A 20809-nucleotide genomic window follows, 5' to 3' on the forward strand; every position below is an offset into this window, starting at 1 on the left:
CACATGACGTTGCTTGATCTTGTCTGCACAAGATGAAATTTTTTCAGGTCTTCAATGAACATTCAAGTTTACTAGACAAAGGATTTGCATTGTCTCAGCCACCAACTATCATGCAAGCTTTAGAAGGGAATCTACCATTCTGTTGGCAATCTAATGAAAGAGCATTCCTGAAAGATTTTGTTGCTTGTACTCCTGGTACTAGTGGAGGAAGATTAGCAAGGTATAGTCAAGAGAAAGCTAGGGTATATATTTTTGGGGTTGGCTGTTTATAGCTTCTGAGGAATGAAACTTAATAGCGTTAGATTTTTTTTAAGAAACAAGGGGGACCTACTATCTGTTAATATTTTTGAAATGTTAATTCTAGGTAATTTTCTGTATCATTTATATGTAATCGAAATAGCAAAACTTCTTTGAATTAAAGCAATATTTTATCCTATTTCAAATAATATTTATAAAACCTGTAATGCCTACGTAAAATTGGGCTTTATCATCTGGTAAATTGAATAATTGAATAATTGCACAACTATATAAACTTAACTCTTTCAGATGGTTACAGCCTGATTCCTATCTAGATCCTAAACAATGTGAAATAGTGTGTAATAAAGAAGAACTAAAATGCAGTTGGCCAGCTGTGATAACTATAATGAATAAAGATCAGTATGGACAGTTAGTTAATGTACCTAATCTAAAGGTTTGTACTTTTTATTATTTGAATTTATATCTTTAATACATTTTTATAACTTTAATATGGAATTATTACTTTAATACAGAATTATAACTTTAATACAGAATTATAACTTTAATACAGAATTATAACTTTGATACAGAGTTATAACTTTAATACAGAATTTTAATACAGAATTTTTACTTTAATACAGAATTTTCACTTTAATACAGAATTTTAATACAGAATTTTAACTTTAATACAGAATTTGAATGATCAAGTATAGTCATTTCTTGATTTATTACCACCATTTCACTCTTCGATAAAGATGTCTCGCCTAGTGCACAATGCTAGTCTATCACTAGCTGGCTAAGGTTCTGAAGATTGGACTCTTAAGAGCAAATTAGCTATAAGGTAAATGTCATTATCTATATATTCGTTTGTGCAGGTGGAAGTAAAAGCAGTACCAGTAGATATGAAAGATGGATTAGGTGATGACAGTAAGAAGATGAGAAGGTTAAGTAGACCTGATGATGGGGACCTGACATTTGGTGGTTTACCCACTCCAGTACTAGATGTACCATATGAACCAGTGGTTAAAGATAGGAGGGATATCTTCCATTCTATTACTATGATGAAGGTAATTGACTTTCCTTCTTTAGCTATCGTACTTTGTTAAGTTAGTCACATATATTTCTGATTTAGTAACGCAATGATTTTGCTAACTATGTGATTTCTCTGAAAAAAGGTCCAGTTACAGATTTAAAATCAAACCTTTGTTCTTTAGGGTAGTCATGTTTCTCTCTCTATTTTAGTGCTATGAAAACTATTCATTTGAAGAGCTAAGATTTGCTGCACCAGCTGTACCTAGACCTAGTGAGAATATGTTAGTCAGGGCTAATCTAGATGGTACTTATAGTGCTAATTGGACACCAGGCTGTGTTGGCTTTTATAATATACATGTTACAATTGATGGCTTTGAAACAGGTAGGTTCAAATCTGCCAATATAAATTGTTGAAACACTTTGAACATTATTTAATGTGATCTCTATCCCTAAATGTCACTTAGAAATTATACACAGAATATTGAATGTAATGACTTACTTGAGACCTTTCAACATATTATTTTATATTTACAGGAGATGTGTATAAGGTTGAAGTTAAAGAACCACCTCAAGGTGTAACACCACCACCTCAAAGCATTAAGAAGCACCATCAACCTAGTAGGGTAAGCACACTCAATTTATCATCACATCATCATCCTAGTAGGGTAAGCACACTCAATTTATCATCACATCATAATCCTAGTAGGGTAAGCACACTCAATTTATCATCACATCATCATCCTAGTAGGATAAGCACACTGAATTTATCATCACATCATCATCCTAATAGGGTCAGCACACTGAATTTATTATCACACCATCATCCTAGTAGGGTAAGCACACTCAATTTATCATCACATCATCATCCTAGTAGGGTAAGCACACTCAATTTATCATCACACCATCATCCTAGTAGGGTAAGCACACTCAATTTATCATCACATCATCATCCTAGTAGGGTAAGCACACTCAATTTATCATCACATCATCATCCTAGTAGGGTAAGCACACTCAATTTATCATCACATCATCATCCTAGTAGGATAAGCACACTGAATTTATTATCACACCATCATCCTAGTAGGATAAGCACACTGAATTTATTATCACACCATCATCCTAATAGGGTCAGCACACTGAATTTATCATCACATTATCATCCTAGTAGGATAAGCACACTGAATTTATTATCACACCATCATCTGAATAGGGTCAGCACACTGAATTTATTGTCACACCATCATGCTAGTAGGGTAAGCACACTGAATTTATTATCACACCATCATCCTAGTAGAGTAAGCAAACTGAATTTATTATCACACCATCATCCTAGAAGGAAAAGCACACTCAATTTATTATCACACCATCATCCTAGTATGGTAAGCGCACTCAATTTATCATCACATCATCATCCTAGTAGGATAAGCACACTGAATTTATTATCACACCATCATCCTAGTAGGATAAGCACACTGAATTTATTATCACACCATCATCCTAGTAGGATAAGCACACTGAATTTATTATCACACCATCATCCTACTAGGGCAAGCACACTAAGATTATCTCACTGCTTTAATTTGGTAGTAAGAGGGGCTGACATGGAAAAAGCGTCTAGTCCTTTCGGATGGGGCAATAAACCGAGGCCCCATGTGCTACAGGCTGTGCACGTTAAAGATACCTCGACAGTTGGAAATCGAACACGAGCAGGCTTATGCCGCTGTCCTGGCAAAATTTCCCTCATTGCACCCTGCATGGCGTTGCCCGTCTTCATTAGCCCACATGGTGCAGAAAAGTAGGACGTAAAACTCCATTCATTTCATTTCATTTTTAATTTAGTAGTGTAAGCATCCATTTACAATATTCTGTATAAATGATTAAGCAAGTTATTAAGGGTTGTTGTGCTTTGGATAAAGGAAAGGTATAGTCCTAATTTTACTTTTTATTTCTCTCTTATAGATGCGTAAATTTGTAGCTAAATACAGTGCTGGATTAAGAATAAGAATACATCCAACTTTACAGTCAGAACAATGTGGTGTAATCAAACCTGATGGAATCATTTCTTTTATTGATGAGGTATGTTGAAATTTTACATGTTGGTGTTACAGATATTAAAGATGTAAATTTAGTTTTTTTTTGTCTCCATGATTAGTCTCTTTTGACAAGTGTAAAATTTTAGGACTCTAACCATATTAGAATAGATACTCAAAAGACACAGGTTTTTTTTTTCTGGCCAATGTTAAGATGTTAAGGCTTTTCAAACCTTTTTCCCTGATGATTGGGTTTGAGAGGTAGAGGGAGTGTACATTAATCTAACCAGTTTGCTGTCTTCTGACATAATATACCATCGACATACTTATATTTAGATCCACAATGATGATGGAGTATGGGTAAGATTGAGTCCTGACAGTATCAAAGATTGGTGTGATAATGGGTATGTAGAGGCCTGGTGTGTACAATATAACCAACATTTAGGGAAGACATTACTAGTTCCTGTTGATGAACCTAAATCTGTATTAGATATGAAAGAACCAATGATAAGGGAATACACTGAGCCGAGATCAAAACCTACCAAAGGACCCAGAGGTACAAAAATATATTTGAATAAGATTGTTCCAGATGTCTTTTTATGGCAGTTTCATAGCAATGTTTTTTCTTGCTTATTTAAGCTGATATAGAATTTGTTTGTCAGATGAGACAATAATCAAAGGCACATTACTCTTTCATGATGTTGAAAGCAAACAAGAGTAGACTAATTCCTTTGTTAAAATAACTTTTATTTATCTGAAATTAACCTAACTGGTTTCTATAGAAACATTTAGTTTTATTTATAGTCTATTTTTTAAGGTCCTGGAGTATATCAATGTATTAATTGTGGATCCTATGGACATAATATAAGAACCAGACCTAATCTGAAAGCAACTGCCATTGGTATGGTAACTTTAGGAGAAAAACTTGTAGCTATTGATGAAGTAAGTTCTCTAATATTTTGTTTTCCTGTTTAGAAAGGAAAGGATTAAAATTTAAGATACTGAAGATACTTATGCTATATTTGACTGCTGGTTTATATTGGAAGTGAGCTACCAGTAACATGTGTTGTATGTGAGACCTTAATTTCCTTGCCCTTTAATCGGTGTTTGATTAAATTTTAGGTAATTAACCAGGATGGAGTGTGGGTAAAATTAGATCCAGAGAGTAAAGATAATTACTGTTTTAATAAGGAGTCTGAAGCCTGGTCTCTGGTGTGTAATGTCAGTGGTACAGCTTTCCTACAACATGAGTCTGATATAGCTGATAGTGATCCATTCTCCTTTAATACTTTACCACAAACTGTACAGAGGGGTTTTGATTTTTCTGCAGCTCAAGGTGCAGCTTTTGGTGGATTTGGTACCAGATTAGGAAGTAGGTTGAATCTTGACTGGACAATTGATTAACTAGAGTTTATTGAAGCAGAAGGCATTATCAATCTGTTTAATAAAGACTACCTTCTTGAACACCTCCATTATTTTGTTTATATTGAAGCCCTGTTGTTCTTTAGATAATGCAAGAGAATAAAGTAAAGAAAATTAATCCACAAAATTTTAATTCTAGATCTGCATCAATATCTTTACTTTTTTATTTTAGATGTTGGAAAAACGAAGAGTTTACCTGCCAGTGGATTTGCTTTTGGACATTTAGGTAACTAAATGTTTTCTTATTGTGGTGATCATGGATCATGGATTATTAAACTGTATATAATATATGATTTAAAATGAAGTGACCTTAGGTGCTCAACAATGAATGGAGCACATTTTTTAGAGCAATTTGTGATTTATATATGGATTAATTAGCTCACATCAGGCCAGGGCATTTTGGTTTCAAATTTCACCCTTATGATCCCCATCATTACCATCATGGTGTGAATTTAAACATTTCGAAATCTTCTTTTTTGCAGTAGGTGCATCAGGAGGATCTCCAACATCTTTTGGTCCATTTTCTGGAGCTGGTACATCTTCCTCAAGTCCATTCTCTTCTAATAGAGGTCTAGCTGCTGCAGGAGCAGGAGTTGAATACACTGGTTCCCAGGGTCTTCTAACGAAACCAGAATCAGGTGCTGGACCAGTGACCAGTTCACCTATGGTTGTGAGAAGAGCTTCAATGCCGTCTGTGAAAGATAAACATGGTATTGATACAGCTAGATTCAGAATGTTGGCAACTGGTATGGAGAATATTCCAAAGGAATTACAAGGTGTGGCTGTGAAAGAACTAGTCAAAGCTTTGGGTAAGAAGAACATGTATTTCTTTTTCTCTTTTTTCTAAATTTGCGAATTTGTGTTATCCCTTGCACATTTTGTTACCTTTATTGAGAATTAATTACTATGTTTTTGAAGTGTGCTCATCACAGGTGAATTAACTTTTTATTACTAACAGTATATAAAATATTTGATTGATTGGTTTAAATTTTTCTGATGAAACTTCATTGCCTCATGCTTGCATGTAATCTTGAATTTTAATTGGCTTCACCATATTATTTTGCTGTTCTCCCTCCATGCTTACTCCCAGTATCACATGAAAGAGATGGCACTGACTGTTGGAATTCATTGGATGGCAGAAACAAGAAAAAGGGGAAATTTGAGTATAAAATTCGAACAGTCAGTCCAAAGCAGCTTTATTCCTTTAGTGGTAAGACCTAGATGTCAGGCTGTATCCAACTTTATTTTGAAATCTTAATTTGTCAATGATTGTTTTATATAATGATGTTTTTCTGAAAAATAAACTTTCCATTTGCTATCCTATCATATATTTGATGTACCTCGTAATTAAGTGTACATATTTCTGCATGTTTGTTTGTTTGTCACTATCACATAAACATCTCACTTAATCTAGTCTATGAAATTGTTTCAATTTGTTAAAAGTAAATATAGATGAATGAATAGATTTTTATAGTTTTGTTTTGGATTTTTATGCACCCTACATTTTAATGTGGGTTTATTTTGCTCTGACTCGATTTCTAGTTGTCGATGTTTTGGATGAATTTCAAACTAACTCAGTTTGTATACATCGGTTATAAATCTCAGAAGAGTTTGAGATGAGATAAAAATAGCAGTTGGGTGCGATTTGAAAATTTGGTCTATGGCCTGAAGCTGAGGACTAAACTCTGACCTTTTTTTTTTACTTTAGGACTAATAATATAAATAATTCTTAACTGTACTGAGGGTATAACTATGTATGCCATATTTCCTATCCAAATTTGAAAGGAACTCTTGTGGAAGTATATTTTCCATAATTTTAAGCACCATATTACCTGTCATCATATCTATTATGATATTGTTAATTTATGTAGGTGAGAGTAGATTCAATGGAAATGGACCAACACCTAATCCATCACCACCTGGTTCACCTAAAGTATCATCAAGAAGTTCTAGTCCTAAACTCAAAACTGATTCGGGTTCGTATAGTCATATAATAGAAATAAATATATTAAGATAACACTATGAACTCTTAGAAGTGATTGTTAATTGACCAACTGAGTTTCCTTTTAACACTAAAATCTATCTGTTATCATGATATAGCAGTTCAAATCATTTGACATAAAATTTGTCAATCAGGCCCTTTTAATAATACAAGGTGACATTGAATGTAAAAAGTAATTCTGTTGTCTATTTGTTGATATAGGGGGATCTACTAGATCACAGTCACCATCAGTAAGAGGGGAAAGTACTGGTAAAGAAGAAACATTTAAAACACCACCATCCTCACCTCTACCAATAAAAGTTAATAAACCTAAATTACACAGAGAAGATTCCTTTGAAAGGTAAATACTTTGGCAAAGTGATACATTCAAATTTAGGTGAACCTTTTTGTCAGGTAAAACATAAAGTATTATCTCTAATAATCTTAAAGTGGATTGTTTTGATGAAACAAAGAAGCATACATAATATTTCATGAATATGTAAATCATTTCAAGTTATATCAGTTAAATTTGATCCATATGTGTTTTTGCAGAATATCCAAATCTCCATCAGCCAGTCCTCCATCTGTAAAGAAAAGTATAAGAAAGGACGAAGATAGTAAAGATTCAAGTTCGATTGGGTCTGGTTTATTAAGACCTGATGATAAAGGCTCCAGTGTAGATGGTGTTCAGACAGGATCACCCAGTGTTAAATTTACTGCTATTCCCAAAACAGTAAGGTAAGAAGTAAGAAGTTGTTTATTTTGGTCATCTGTTTGAGTTCAGTGAAATAATATCATTCAATGTCTTGACAAAACAAGCACTGAGGATAACCAATAGAAATGAAGGTACTAAATTGTGTCGTAATGACATATTGAAATTGTCGAAATTATGATATGATCTAGATATCTTTCTTGGGATAATTCTACAGGTTTGAGATACTTCATGTAGATTTCAATTACCACTTGATGTGGGCTGCGCTCAAGTATTTTTGTAAGTTTCTGAAGTGTCAAATGTGTAATTGTAATCCATTTAAATATCTGAAACTGCCTGAATTTAGTTATAAATTTCCTAATTTTTTAGCCCTAAAATTTTGTAATTTTAGCCAATTAGTGTCAATGAGTGTTGGACAGCCCGCTTGATGTGCTTTCAATGTTCCTCTAACTTGCATAAGTACCTTTGATTGAATATAGTATCCACAATTTATTGTACTTTTAGTCCTCATAGAACAAGAAGTAGAAGTCCAAAACAGCTCTCTGCTTCAAGTTCAAGGTCAAATAGTCCATCAATTCCTGGTACATTTAATATTGGTACTGATGATCCTGTTAGGTAAGAATTAGTTTATTAAATTCCATCATTTAGCTACATTGGTTCTTGTTCTGTGGATTGTACAATTAAAATTACAAATTATTTGTTTATGTCTTTGAACAATGGAACAGTTAGAAATATTAGAACAGAAGTTGAATCTAATAGAACAGTTATATAGCTGTTAAACTTTGGATGCCTACAGTGTTTGAATGCTTTCAAGTGAGACTGAGTTGGATTCATTAATTATTTTTGTAGGCTGTCTCCAAAGGCAGCAAGGAAAGATAGAGGAAGACAATTAAGGTCAAAACGTGAAAGAGCTGCTTCACCATCTCCAAGAGATACCACACCAGTTGGTATAAACAGAGGTCAAGCTTCTTCATCAGCATCTATTATTCATGATCAGCTACGAGAACCAGTCCATGAAGCTCTTTCCCCATCTGTAGCTGAATGTATGAGGGCTGTTTTTGCTGCATTCATGTGGCATGAAGGTATTGTCCATGATGCCATGGCTTGTGCATCCTGTTTGAAATTCCATCCTGACCTTTCAAAAGAAATGTCTAAGACTAAAATCAAGAAGGAAGAGAAGCCAAGGACTAGACATTTGACTGATTCCAGTAAAGATAAGAAAGAGAGAAAGAAGGAGAATATCAATGAGAGTCGTGTGAGGTTTAATCTTGATCCTCAGTTTACAGCTTCAGAGAATGAAAATCTGTTACAGTATGGAGATAGAACTCCTTATCATTCTAAATTTAGATTGGAAAAACACAAGTCAGAGGGATGCCAGGTCTTAGCAGATCTAAAAGCTATTGCTGCAGCATCTTCTCCAAAGAAAGAAGATATTTCTGATGATTCCCAGCTTCCACCTACACTTCAACATCTGGTGTATTTCTGGGAAGATTTAGCTGGAGCTGTTTTGAAGGTGGTGAAGCAGGATATAGTAGTCCCTAGTCCAGCTCTGATGAATCGAGAAAAGAAAGTAGTGGAAAAGAAGGACAGGAACAAGGATAAGGAGAGTAAGAGTAAGAAGAGAAAGGAAGGTAAAGCTCGAGGAAAGGGAATGTTTGGAGAAGATGTAGCTAGATTGTTTGGAGCTCAAGGCCCTGGGAATGGAGGAGGAGGGGAAAAAGAATCTGTGTGTGAGCTTTGTGATTTCTCATTTAGCCATCCAGTTACTTACCACATGAGACAAGCTCATCCTGGCTGTGGACGCCATGCATGTGGAAAGGGTTACAATAGTGGTGGAAATTTCTGTGGGGGTTGGGCTGGTAATTGTGGGGAAGGAGGCATAGGAGGAAGTAGTTGGTATTTGATGTGTGACCAATGTCGTGACAAATATTTAAAAGAAAAAAGACAGTCACAGAAAGAGAAAGAGAGAGAAAAAACCAAGAAAGTGAAGAAAAAGACAACTGTTATGAAACCCACTTCAACTCTTGTTACTCATTTGGATGTTCACACAGTGTTAAAGAACAATGCCATGTTCCTCCTGGATTTAGCAAGTGCTAGTGGATTTACTCTTCCAAAAAATATCAAGAAGAATGGTCATAGTCGCAGTGATATATACTTGCCGAGTGTCAGTGAAAATTTGAGTACAGAATCAGAACCGTTTCCACCAATTCCTTGTCAATATCTGATCCAACAAGGAGCTCAGAATGCTGATACAGCTTTTGCAGAAGATATTTTTATTGATGATGAAGAGAGAGTATTTGTTAGATCCGGATCTCTGAGTATAGCACCCAAACAAACAGCATACCGCCCACGTCTGCCTACTGAACCACGCCATAGTCCTTTAGCTAGATCAGGGTCTTTAGGACAAGATGTTCGTCCTTATTCACAGATTAATCCTCCTGTTGCCAAGGTAGATAACTATTCCTTTTTTCTTTATTTCTGGGAAGTTGACATTGATGAGATCTCAGACTAGACTAGATTATTTTATTTATTTTAAACACAATATGATGTATGTTACTTTGTATGGCATGCTATCTTCATCAGGATTAATTCATGTTATATTAAAACATCTATCCTTTTTTTTTTTCGTTCCAGCTATTCCAAGACATGTCTAATCTGAAAACTCCAGGCCATTCACCACAACCAAAATCAGCTGGCACCAGTCCTGATTCTGAAGCAGGGAAGAAGATATTCCATCGGAGTATATCAGAGATGTCAACAGATGATGAAAATGGTGCCAATCATGAGAGGAATCGTATGGTTACACCTCGACGTAGGAACAACAGTGGTGGTGTTGGAGGTAGGTTATTGCTCAATATATCTGAAGAAGAGAGTTTAGGGCTTTTTGGAAGCAGATATACTCTGTGCCTCTATGATTTTTGGATCGAATGCCTTTGAATGTAAGAGACGTATTTTATTTACTTTTGTTTATTCCAGATGGAGGTATGTCTTTACTGAAACACCCATCAGCAGCCATGACTAAACTGATATTATCTCTAGACAGTACCACTGATTTCGGTGAGATGAGACTTAGACGTCCAGTATTAGACTTTATTATCCAGAGACATGATTTAGATGGTTTACAATGGGCAATGAGACAGGCCTTACGTAAGGCAGCTTGTAGAGTTTTCGCTTTGCAGGTATGTATGGTTTTTTGTTTTTACATTTTGATATCTACAGGGATTTGACTTTTAAAAATATGTCTTAAATCTTAAGTTAAGTTGTCATAGATGGTCATACATCTCCTGAACAATATGGCATAGCTTCTACTGAGGAAATGCCTGAATACATTTATCATCATAATCTTCATGCCTCTGGAATTACATTTAGAAATTAAGGAAGGTAATTGAAATACTTATTATGAGCATTATTGTCTGATTGTTTGATTTGATGGCTACGAGGTTTTCACTCTGTGATTTTAATAAAGTAACTGATTCCTCTTTCAGGCTTTTAATTGGTTACTTAGAAGTGTTATTCAGCCATCTTGTATCCATGATCTACTGTGGTTCTTTGTTGCTTCTTTGATGCCAAGTCCTGTTGAAGAGGACGAAGAAGAAGATAAAGATGGGAAAGAAGGAAAAGACAAGGACCTAAAGGAAATAAAAGATCCCAGAGAAATAGCTCTGAAGAATTTGATGAAAAGAGATCAAGAGGTATGTTGATGGTCTCCAGCTCATCCTGACCCTTCCTTCACAAGGTTTCTTAAATACGGGTGACACATGGTCCCCATTTGTTAAAAAGGCAATTTGATTAATATAAGTACTTTTCATGGACTTCTTGTCTAAATGCTTTTTTTTGTGTCTGTAGGAGAATCCACTTTGTGATCATCCAATAGAAGATATAGCACTAGCAGGAAAAGCTGTAGCACCTTTACCAGAAGTATTTCATACATTCTTACAATCAATATCAGATATAATGATGCATCTACCATCTGGTTCTGCTCTACAGGTAATATTTTGAGGTTGATTGCTCCCCTTATTGTAATGCCAAATATTTAGAAAATTTTAGGGATGTGATTTAAAACATTGTCAGAGAAATGCAGTCTATATTGACAACTTAAATTAAAATTGGCTTAAAAATGAGTTAATATTATGATCTTAGCAAATCCAACTTCTAGTTCTGCTAACTATTGATACGCATCACTAAAGGGTCGCCTTTTAGTATTGCTTTGCTACTTATTGATTGTTAGTTTGATTCAAGCTTGTTTTAAATAACGTCATTGGATTTAAACTCATAGCTGAAAAAAAGTTAATGAATTGAACATTTTTATTATATATTAAAATAATTTTAGCGTATGGGAGTATGTTGTTATTCTATCAAGTTTCAACAGTCAGACCACCAGTTTCTACATGAGAGTCATGTATTTAGTAATATATCTAGAATATTGACTAGATCAGAGGAAGACAATGATGATAATAGTATAGATTTCTCTCAAGTTCAGGTTGGAACTTACTCTTAATATTACATATTCTTCATGCATAGATATTCATCAAAGGCCAATCCATAGATTCTTATTCTAGAAATAAAATGATAATATATGAAAATGCTACAGGGAAAACAATACAAATCACAAATTATAGCGAAACAAAACACTTTAGGAACAAATCCATGACCAAAAAAAATATTTTGATTTCACAGTAGCAGGAGCAAGTCTTAATATGGTATCGTTCTTGAGACCTAATATGTGATTAGTGCCAAATTGAGCAAGGCTTTCAAGATTTAAGATCTTTATTTACGTATAGTTTGGGGGATAATTAAGTTTCTCATATACCTAGCGGATGTGATAATTTTTGTTAATGTTACAGGTTGGTTTCAGAGTATCATGTTTAAAAGATATTACATCACAAACTGATATGAAGGCTTCCAGTAGACAAGCTATGATAGGTAGTTTAAATGGTAAGTTCATTATTATATGTTATATATCTTCCATACTATGTTACTGCTTTACTGTAAGAGAACAGGCATCACATTTTGATGTTTGTTAACTGGCATCGGTAATTAAAATTGAGCTCAGCATAACAGCAAATATTTTTAAGACTGTGATACTTTTACTTGATCTGATACAAGTGAATTTATAAATGCAAGAATTATTTGAATTTAACTGAATAAAAAAGCTCGAGAACGTGGTGACTTGTATGAGAAAAAGTATTGTTTATTTTCTAATAATTGCAGATAATACAACAGAAACATTTTGGGAGAGTGGAGAAGAAGACAGGAATAGATTGAAATCATTAACATTAGATTGTTCTAATAAAACAGAACCATATGCTATATACGTTCATATTGATAACTCCAGAGATATTCAGGTTTGTTTCATTCTGTCTTTTCATTTTCTGTTGTTTTTTTTATCCAGAGGTTTACTCATAAATAGTTGACTGAAATTATTGCTATTGTAATGTCATTAGAACTAGCTGCATGTGACAGATGTCAATGATATACTGATTTTTCTTATTTCTATAGGAATGTGGCATATGTGTTTTGTTTCTAAAAAGTGATAAATATGTGAATAATACATGAATAATATGTGAATATAAAGCAGTGTCATCTATATAAGTCAACTATTTCCCTTTATATTTTTATCATCAGAAATGAAGGTTGTAATCTCTATGTGATATGTGTTTAATGTTATTGTTGTAGAATAAAGTTGGTAACATTACATTTAGTGCTGGAGTTGGTGTTGAAGATATTCATAAACTTAAATCTGTAAGTAAACTGGTACTTTACTAATCATTCATTTCAGTGAAAAATAACAAATATGATATTCTCAAATAGCTTGCTGGTACTTTATTAGTTTCTCAATTTCATTTATGGTTAGTTTACAATTTGGAAAAGAAGATGAAATGGATGAATATTTTTATCTTCATTTGTGACATGACTGACTGCCTGATTAATTAGCATAGAGAATAACTTTTGGGTGTGTTTCTGTGGGAAACATGTCTGGTTTCCTTAAAAATCTCTAATTTCTATTGTCTGAGTTTTGAATTTTTATAATGTATAGGTTGATTTAGAAAGCCGCCATATTGGATGGATCTGTTGTTCTATACCAGATTCTAACTACCGTCATATACAGCTTGAACTTAAAGGACCTGATCAGAGTTTACGTGTTCGTCAAGTTAAGATACTAGGTACAATTGAAGATGAAGATATAAATCTACCTGTTAAAAAGAATGCACTCGATCTTCAACAAGATTTTTGTGAAGCTGAAACTCTTCGTGTGTTTAGAAATTTGACATCACAGGTATGATCTTACTTATATGAATTATATATTATGCTGCGATACAGGTATGTATCTTGGATATTATTGACCAGGTGGTTCAGGTTGTTTACCATAGAGTCCTTGGTGCATAGGCTGGCAAAAAACTCCCACATTGTGTAAAGATGTTGGTGCTGTTAATGGTATAAATCAACCGGTGGTATCATTGGATGAATTACCAACTCCTATTGGTATGAGAATCAAGGAATATTCATGTTTAAGAATTTTTCACCTATCACCTAACCCCCTAGTATTTTCTACATATTGTAGGTATTTGATAAACTGATATTCAATGATCAAGAATCTGATGCTATAGATGGTGATAATGATCTAAAAGAACATATGGTAGGAATATTATTTAGTAGGAGTAAATTCTCACATCTACAGAAACAGGTAAGAAATCTTTAGACATTACAACGAATATTATAAGCTTTGATTGTATGGACTATCCACCAGATTAAGGTTGGTTTAAGGCAAAACATCATAAAAAAAAAAAGTACAAAATTGAATCTAACCAGTCAATGTTTTTTTTAAATTATTTTTCATAGTATCCAGAAATAGAGTGTTGATCTTATATGACTGAATATTTAACTTCACCTTCAAAAAATAGGTGTTTTATATATGGCAGATTATAAATATGTATTCACACTGTAAAACACCTAAAACCCATTTGATTGCAAACTATGATTGTGGTATGTTGTAGGTATGTTCTCATATAGTACAAGGATTCCGTAAAGAGACAGCTAGAATAAGAGAAGAATGGGAACATTCACTTACTAATAGAGAGGACAAACTAGAAGAAAATAGGTCAGTATCTCCAATAATTTCTTTCTAAGATTAAATCTTTATATGGTTCGTAATAGTACCTTCACATTATTCATGATTATCTCAGTGATGCAGGTCTATGTTTTGTTGCATAATTTAGACTATAAACCTGTGCATAGTATTCTATGCTGAAGATTACTCTTGAAAATGAATAAAACAAATGATTTTTTTTCATTACACCTGTCTTAATTGAGTGTGGTTGTTTTATGCCATTTAAATCTGTGTTTCAGAGCCTCTGATGTATATTGTTTTGAGTTATTATCAATGGTATTAGCTCTAAGTGGATCAACAGTGGGAAGAAATTATCTCTCACAACAACATGGTTTGATACAGGCTCTGTTTAGTTTATTACATACAGCTACACCTAGAATACAGAGACAGGTAAGACCAGAGAACAATCTATCATAATAAATAAATACTTTAGACTGAATGTGACCAAAGAAAATGGAGAGTTCTCTTAAGCTCGGATCATTCATGGACGTGGCTTTGTATCAATTGTCTTTCTAGATCCGTGTATTGGTTTGAGAGCTGTTCTTTGAATTTATGATTAAATAGCAATTCTTTGCATTGTATTGTTTCCGATGTGAAGGTGACGAATCACATGTTGAAAAAAAAAAACCCCAAAACAATCAGTTTTTTAGCTTTTTTAACTGTTTGAAATAATGTTGTTTTTGTAGGTTATATCTGTTTTAAGAAGAGTATTGCCCGATATTAAACCTCAAGCTCTAGCTAGTATACTTTCAATACCAGCTCTACCACCAGTCGACTATAGTATTATATCAGCTGGTAACAGAGACGAAGAACGATATGCTGACTTTGATCCAGAGACCCCTGGAATATTGGATGTTTTCTTAGCATGTATTAGTAAAGCATTAACAGTTCAGACTAAAGTCAAGACAGTAGGACCCAGTAAAGGTCTTACAACTCATACTTTAGCTGAAAACATTGCTTCTGATAAATAGTAAGTTTATTTTATTGGGCTGTTTCATTTACAAAGCAGATTTATAGAACATCTTTACTCCTGATGACTCCTGTAAGCACCCTTACTACCCATATGATTAATCATTTCAACCAACAAGGCATTTAGTACAAAATAGGACATTTTAACAAGATCTTAACAATAAAACATGACCCTTACAACTGCATGACTCCACCAAAGTGACCCTACAACCAATTAGACTCTTACCGCCAACATGAACCCAACCACCAACATAATTGTTCCATTGACATGCAACAATCACACATAATTAATGTTGCTGGTCCTTAACTCAAACAAAAAAAGGTCTAGAACTTGGGCCAAAAGTCTTAATCTTTTAATGTTTTCAGTTCAAGATGGTGGTTCCGTGGTGAAATGTCAGCTGGACTTGCTAATAGTGTTATACAACTAGTACAAGATATGGCCACGGTAAGTCATTCTTGTCATTATTTAAACATTGGTTATCTTTGATTGCCCTTTCTGATTGGTCTACTCATTTACTGCTAGGCTGAGATAGAGATCATAGATGAGCTACAGTCTTATTGTTTCTGTTTAAAGCCTTAACTGATCAATATTTTTTGTTGTAAAAGAACATGTAATATGAAGTGCAAATGTGATCAATTGTCTTTTGTGTCAATTTTTTTTATCAGGCATCTATAAACCTCACTGATTGTGTTTTATATTAAATTAACATGGTTTCTGCCAATTATGTCTTGTAGACACTATTATATTTCCTACAGTTCATTTTACTTTTCTTTTGATTATAGGGAAAATTTTCTGATCTATGGGCAGTAGTTACTAAAGCTGCTATAGCTGAAGCTATTTTAAACCTAACTAAATTAGATGAAGAATTAAGAGCACCTGAAATCTGTCTCACCACACCAACAGTAAGTTCTAGTTCTCAATGTTCAGATTGCTAATAAGATAAAGTCAATTGTATCAGAGATGGCTGCAATGAAGTATAAGGTTATGAATGACACACTCTGTATTTTTAAGTCACATGAACAATTTTCAAACGGTGTCAAACATCCTTGTGACTCTCTAAAACAGCAAATCATATTTATACCCTTGTATTGGACCCTAGTGTTGAACAAGATTTCAAAGATAATTACTAATAGACCCCTTTTTGTGTTTTTTTTTTGTAGCTATGGTTAGCCCTAGCCTCTCTATGTGTATTAGATAAAGATCATGTTGAAAGATTATCATCTGGTGAATGGGTCAGTAGTCCTGATACACAACATGGTCAGCCAAGGGTAAGCTATAGAATCTTGCCAGTATTGATTAATGACATTTAGACTCATTGTTAATTAAACCTTAAAGACTCTGTGTAAACTTGTTTGTTTCTCAAACCCAAAACTTGTCAACTGACCTTATAGAGAATGAGATGGCTTATTACATAATTCAGTCACATGTGTGCTTGCTGATATCTTACCATAAGACACTACAAGTCTAAATGGATTCCTATAACAAAAATGGAAAAATCACTATATGTCATAAGTTTGCTTGCCAGACATGCTAGATATACAGGAAGGAAGGTGTGATAAATGTAGGGCCTATATGAACTCTATATTACAGCCAACATGTGATAACCATGATGATAATGTAACATCAGCTATTATACTGTGTACAGAATGTGGTAATCTATGTGCTGATTGTGATAGATATCTACATTTACATCGTAGAACTCGTACACATCAACGACAGGTAAGGCACAGATAGATTATATATATCTTGTCTGGTTTTGCTATTATATATTTCTTCTTTAGATTTGATATTGTATATTTCTCCTTTAGATTCAGAATTGAATACCTTTCCTACAAATTCATAATGGTATATTTCTTGTACAGAATAAGACTTGTATATCTTCTAAATTGAATATCTGCAATTCTGATTTAGTATTTCTCCTGTTTAGACTATATATAGCATGTTCCCTGTTTATACTCTACATAGGTGTTTAAAGAAGAGGAAGAAGCAATAAAGGTAGATTTACATGAAGGATGTGGAAGAACCAAACTATTCTGGGTGATGGCTTTAGCTGATTCCAAAACATTGAAAGCAATGGTGGAATTCAGAGAAGGTAAGAAAATTATCTTGAGTTCTAGGTAAACAATTTTGGTTGTCTATGTTGATATTCATTAGTAATGTAGAGTTAATAAACCTAAAAAGAAGCATTATTTTAAGCTGATTCCTGAGAGAGTAGCATGTAAGGCTTAAGTAGCAAAGATGAAGATGATCTACTAGAGAGATTGGTGTTCTGTTATACATCATACAAGTATCGTTAGTATTTATGTGTATTATTTACAGGTAAAGTATCAAGTGCTAGTATGGGACCAGGTACCTGTAGATTCTGTGGAGCTACCAGTAAGACAGGAGTATTAGCTATAGGTAATGTCTGTTCTGATCCTGATTGTCAGGAGACAGCTAAGTTAGCTTGTAGTAAGATCTTACCATGTCACCATCCTTGTGGTGGAATCAAGAATGAAGAGAAGTGTCTACCCTGTCTACATGGATGTAAAAATGGTGATGGTGAACAGTTGAAACAAGATGCTGATGATATGTGTATGATATGTTTTACTGAGGCTCTATCTGCAGCTCCTGCTATTAAGGTAACTCTTTCTAAATTTATCTACTACTGTTGATTCAGTCAGTAATTTGAAATTAGTGTTTGAGGACCAGTAATTTTAATGAGGCAAAAATTAAGATATAAACCAGTTCCACATTCAAGATGCATGGCATATTATGTCCTTTAAAACAAATAATCTTCTAGGACCCTGGATTACTCTATATTGTTCTCATAACTGGGATCGCCATTACTAATTTTTATGCCATCTGTTGGAAAGTTTCTGTTGATCGATTATGTATATAAGTAACCACTTTACAATTTAAAATTTCAGTTGAAATGTGGTCATGTATTTCATCTACAGTGTAGTAGAACTATTCTAGAGAAAAGATGGGTTGGCCCAAGAATTACGTTTGGTTTTTCACTTTGTCCTATTTGTAAGGTAAGAATATAGTGTACAGATGATCCCATCAATGCACTTGTGGAAAAATTGCATTTTAAATTCAAATGCCAAGGCAGTGATGTACTTTAACAGTAAGCAAAGAGTTAATAGCATTATGAAAATGAAATGTTCATTGCTCTTTTTGAGGAAGTTCCCTTTTCTTGAGTGTTCCCTGTGCACCCTACATGAATGTATTACAGCCACAGCAATATAATAGTGTAAACAATTTGTAAAATTCAAGTCATGTAGCCTTATCTTTGAATCATGCATTATGAAGTTGAAGTGATTTTCAACTGGAATAATATTATTGTAGGCTACTATAGATCATCCAGTATTAAAAGAGCTATTAGATCCTATAAGAGAACTATATGATGATGTTAAACGTAAAGCCTTAATGAGACTGGAGTATGAAGGACTACACAAGGCAGAAGCTATAACTACACCAGGAGCTAGGTTTTATAAAGATCCTGCTGGATTCTCTATGGATAGATATGCTTACTATGTCTGTTATAAATGTAATAAGGTAAGTTAGTTTATATTTGTCTTTCCTACTACTTGTTTATTTGTATCTAATGTTTGTTTGTCAGAAATAATGTAGTGCTTATAACTTGATTTTGGTATTCATGAATATTAAAATAAAAATTAGTTTTATAGAGTGGACACTCCATTGAATCCTATAGGTCTTACTCATGAATTCAAGATTAATAGAAGACATGGATGGAATAAATTGTATATGTATTGAAGCAGAAGGCAGTCTGATATGTAGTTTTGTTGTTTTATAGGCGTATTATGGAGGTGAAGCTAGATGTGATGAACAGGCTGGTGGAGGTGAAGATTATGATCCTAAAGAACTTGTTTGTGGTGGTTGTTCAGATGTTTCTAGTGCTCAGATGTGTCCCAAACATGGCACTGATTTTCTGGAGTACAAATGTCGATATTGTTGTTCTGTGGCTGTATTTTTCTGTTTTGGTACCACCCATTTCTGTAATGCCTGCCATGATGATTTCCAACGTGTCACCAATGTTCCTAAATCAGAACTACCACACTGTCCTGCTGGTATGTTAATATGATTCATTGTAGTGTAATTTAATTCAACTGTTTCGACTAATAGTCTTGTAAAAGAATAAAGATCCAAGGTCCTATTTTGCTGCTCCATTTTGGATGAATGAAAACTGTGATGTGGGAAGTAGCCTTCTCTTTCTTGATTTACAACTGTTGAAGGATCTTGGGGTCATCAATTTATTGTCCTATCCAAACCTGTAGATCCTATTTCCATGTAAGATCCTACTTCCATGTTGGATCCAGAAAAGCCTGAAGGTATCATTTCTACCTCAGAATCAGACCTTTAACTTCAAGGGTAGCAGGCCATAGATAGATGAGCATCTGTAGCTCGCATTGAAATATATAACATCAGAAAAAGAGTGAGAAATTTGACTGACTTTTTTTGAATGTTTCAGGACCTAGATGTAAACAGTTAGATGGTGATGAATGTCCTCTTCATGTCCAACATCCAGTAACAGGGGAAGAATTTGCTCTTGGCTGTGGTGTTTGTAGAAATGCTCACACTTTTTAATAATTGATAACTTAACCCACAAACATATTTTTTACTTAATCTTAATATAACATGCTCTGTTTTCTTAACCTTTAGGGCGAATTTACCTTGTATATTGTATAGATTGGTCCCATGCCTTAGACAATAAGCAGTTTAAGTCATGTTTCTTACATCAAACCTTTGGTTATCTTTATCCTCATGAAATACATGTTTCCTTTTTACAGCAAGTGTATCAAAATTCTCTTTTATTCTTTAGGCAATTAAACAAATATTCAATAATAAAAGAAATGTTCAATCCAGTTGAACGTTATAAAATGACTTTTAGCTTTAAAATTAAGATAAATAATAAGATTATATTAAATGAAGTTCAATGAGGGGTTGATAATTGAAATAGAAGTGTATGATGTTGTTCCATGTGTATATTTTGATCTCTAATTATGATTTAAATATAAAATAATGTCTATGTGAAGAAACAAAAATTAATACCAGTTATATGTATTCAAGCAATATTTCTTGTCAGTCTAGATTTATGCGAAGACAATTTTTTATTTCAATTTCCTTGAATTAGAATGGCACTCTATAGGTATTTTGATTTCAAGATAAGAATTTACTATACTCAATTTTAGCTACCCTTATCACTTTTAAAATGATTGTCTTGCATCAGGTATATGGTAAATTATGTCTGAATAAAGACTGGTTAAGTGATGAAATGGTGTTAGGTTGGGAAATGGAGTTTTACTTGGTTGGG

At 33.7% G+C, this 20809-nt stretch overlaps 1 protein-coding gene across 1 annotated transcript; it reads left to right on the forward strand.

The window, feature by feature from the left end:
* Nucleotides 1-110: 110 nt before the first annotated feature.
* LOTGIDRAFT_205644 (hypothetical protein) lies at nt 111-20082 on the forward strand (the record flags this gene model as incomplete). Its single annotated transcript, XM_009057169.1, has 38 exons — nt 111-220; nt 547-691; nt 1113-1304; nt 1480-1651; nt 1804-1934; nt 3229-3345; nt 3636-3855; nt 4117-4241; nt 4422-4635; nt 6593-6697; nt 6925-7063; nt 7255-7440; nt 7919-8029; nt 8264-8669; nt 8838-9627; nt 10059-10253; nt 10391-10593; nt 10900-11106; nt 11261-11401; nt 11745-11894; nt 12259-12349; nt 12626-12759; nt 13091-13156; nt 13452-13691; nt 13977-14099; nt 14410-14513; nt 14762-14912; nt 15209-15492; nt 15858-15936; nt 16275-16394; nt 16653-16760; nt 17083-17211; nt 17458-17584; nt 17812-18113; nt 18402-18509; nt 18823-19032; nt 19292-19565; nt 19967-20082. 38 exons carry the CDS (start codon nt 111-113, stop codon nt 20080-20082), a joined length of 6825 nt encoding a protein of 2274 aa, XP_009055417.1.
* Nucleotides 20083-20809: the final 727 nt, after the last annotated feature.

This window comes from Lottia gigantea (genome assembly GCF_000327385.1).
Source record: "Lottia gigantea unplaced genomic scaffold LOTGIsca_3, whole genome shotgun sequence".
Classification (NCBI taxonomy): domain Eukaryota; kingdom Metazoa; phylum Mollusca; class Gastropoda; family Lottiidae; genus Lottia; species Lottia gigantea.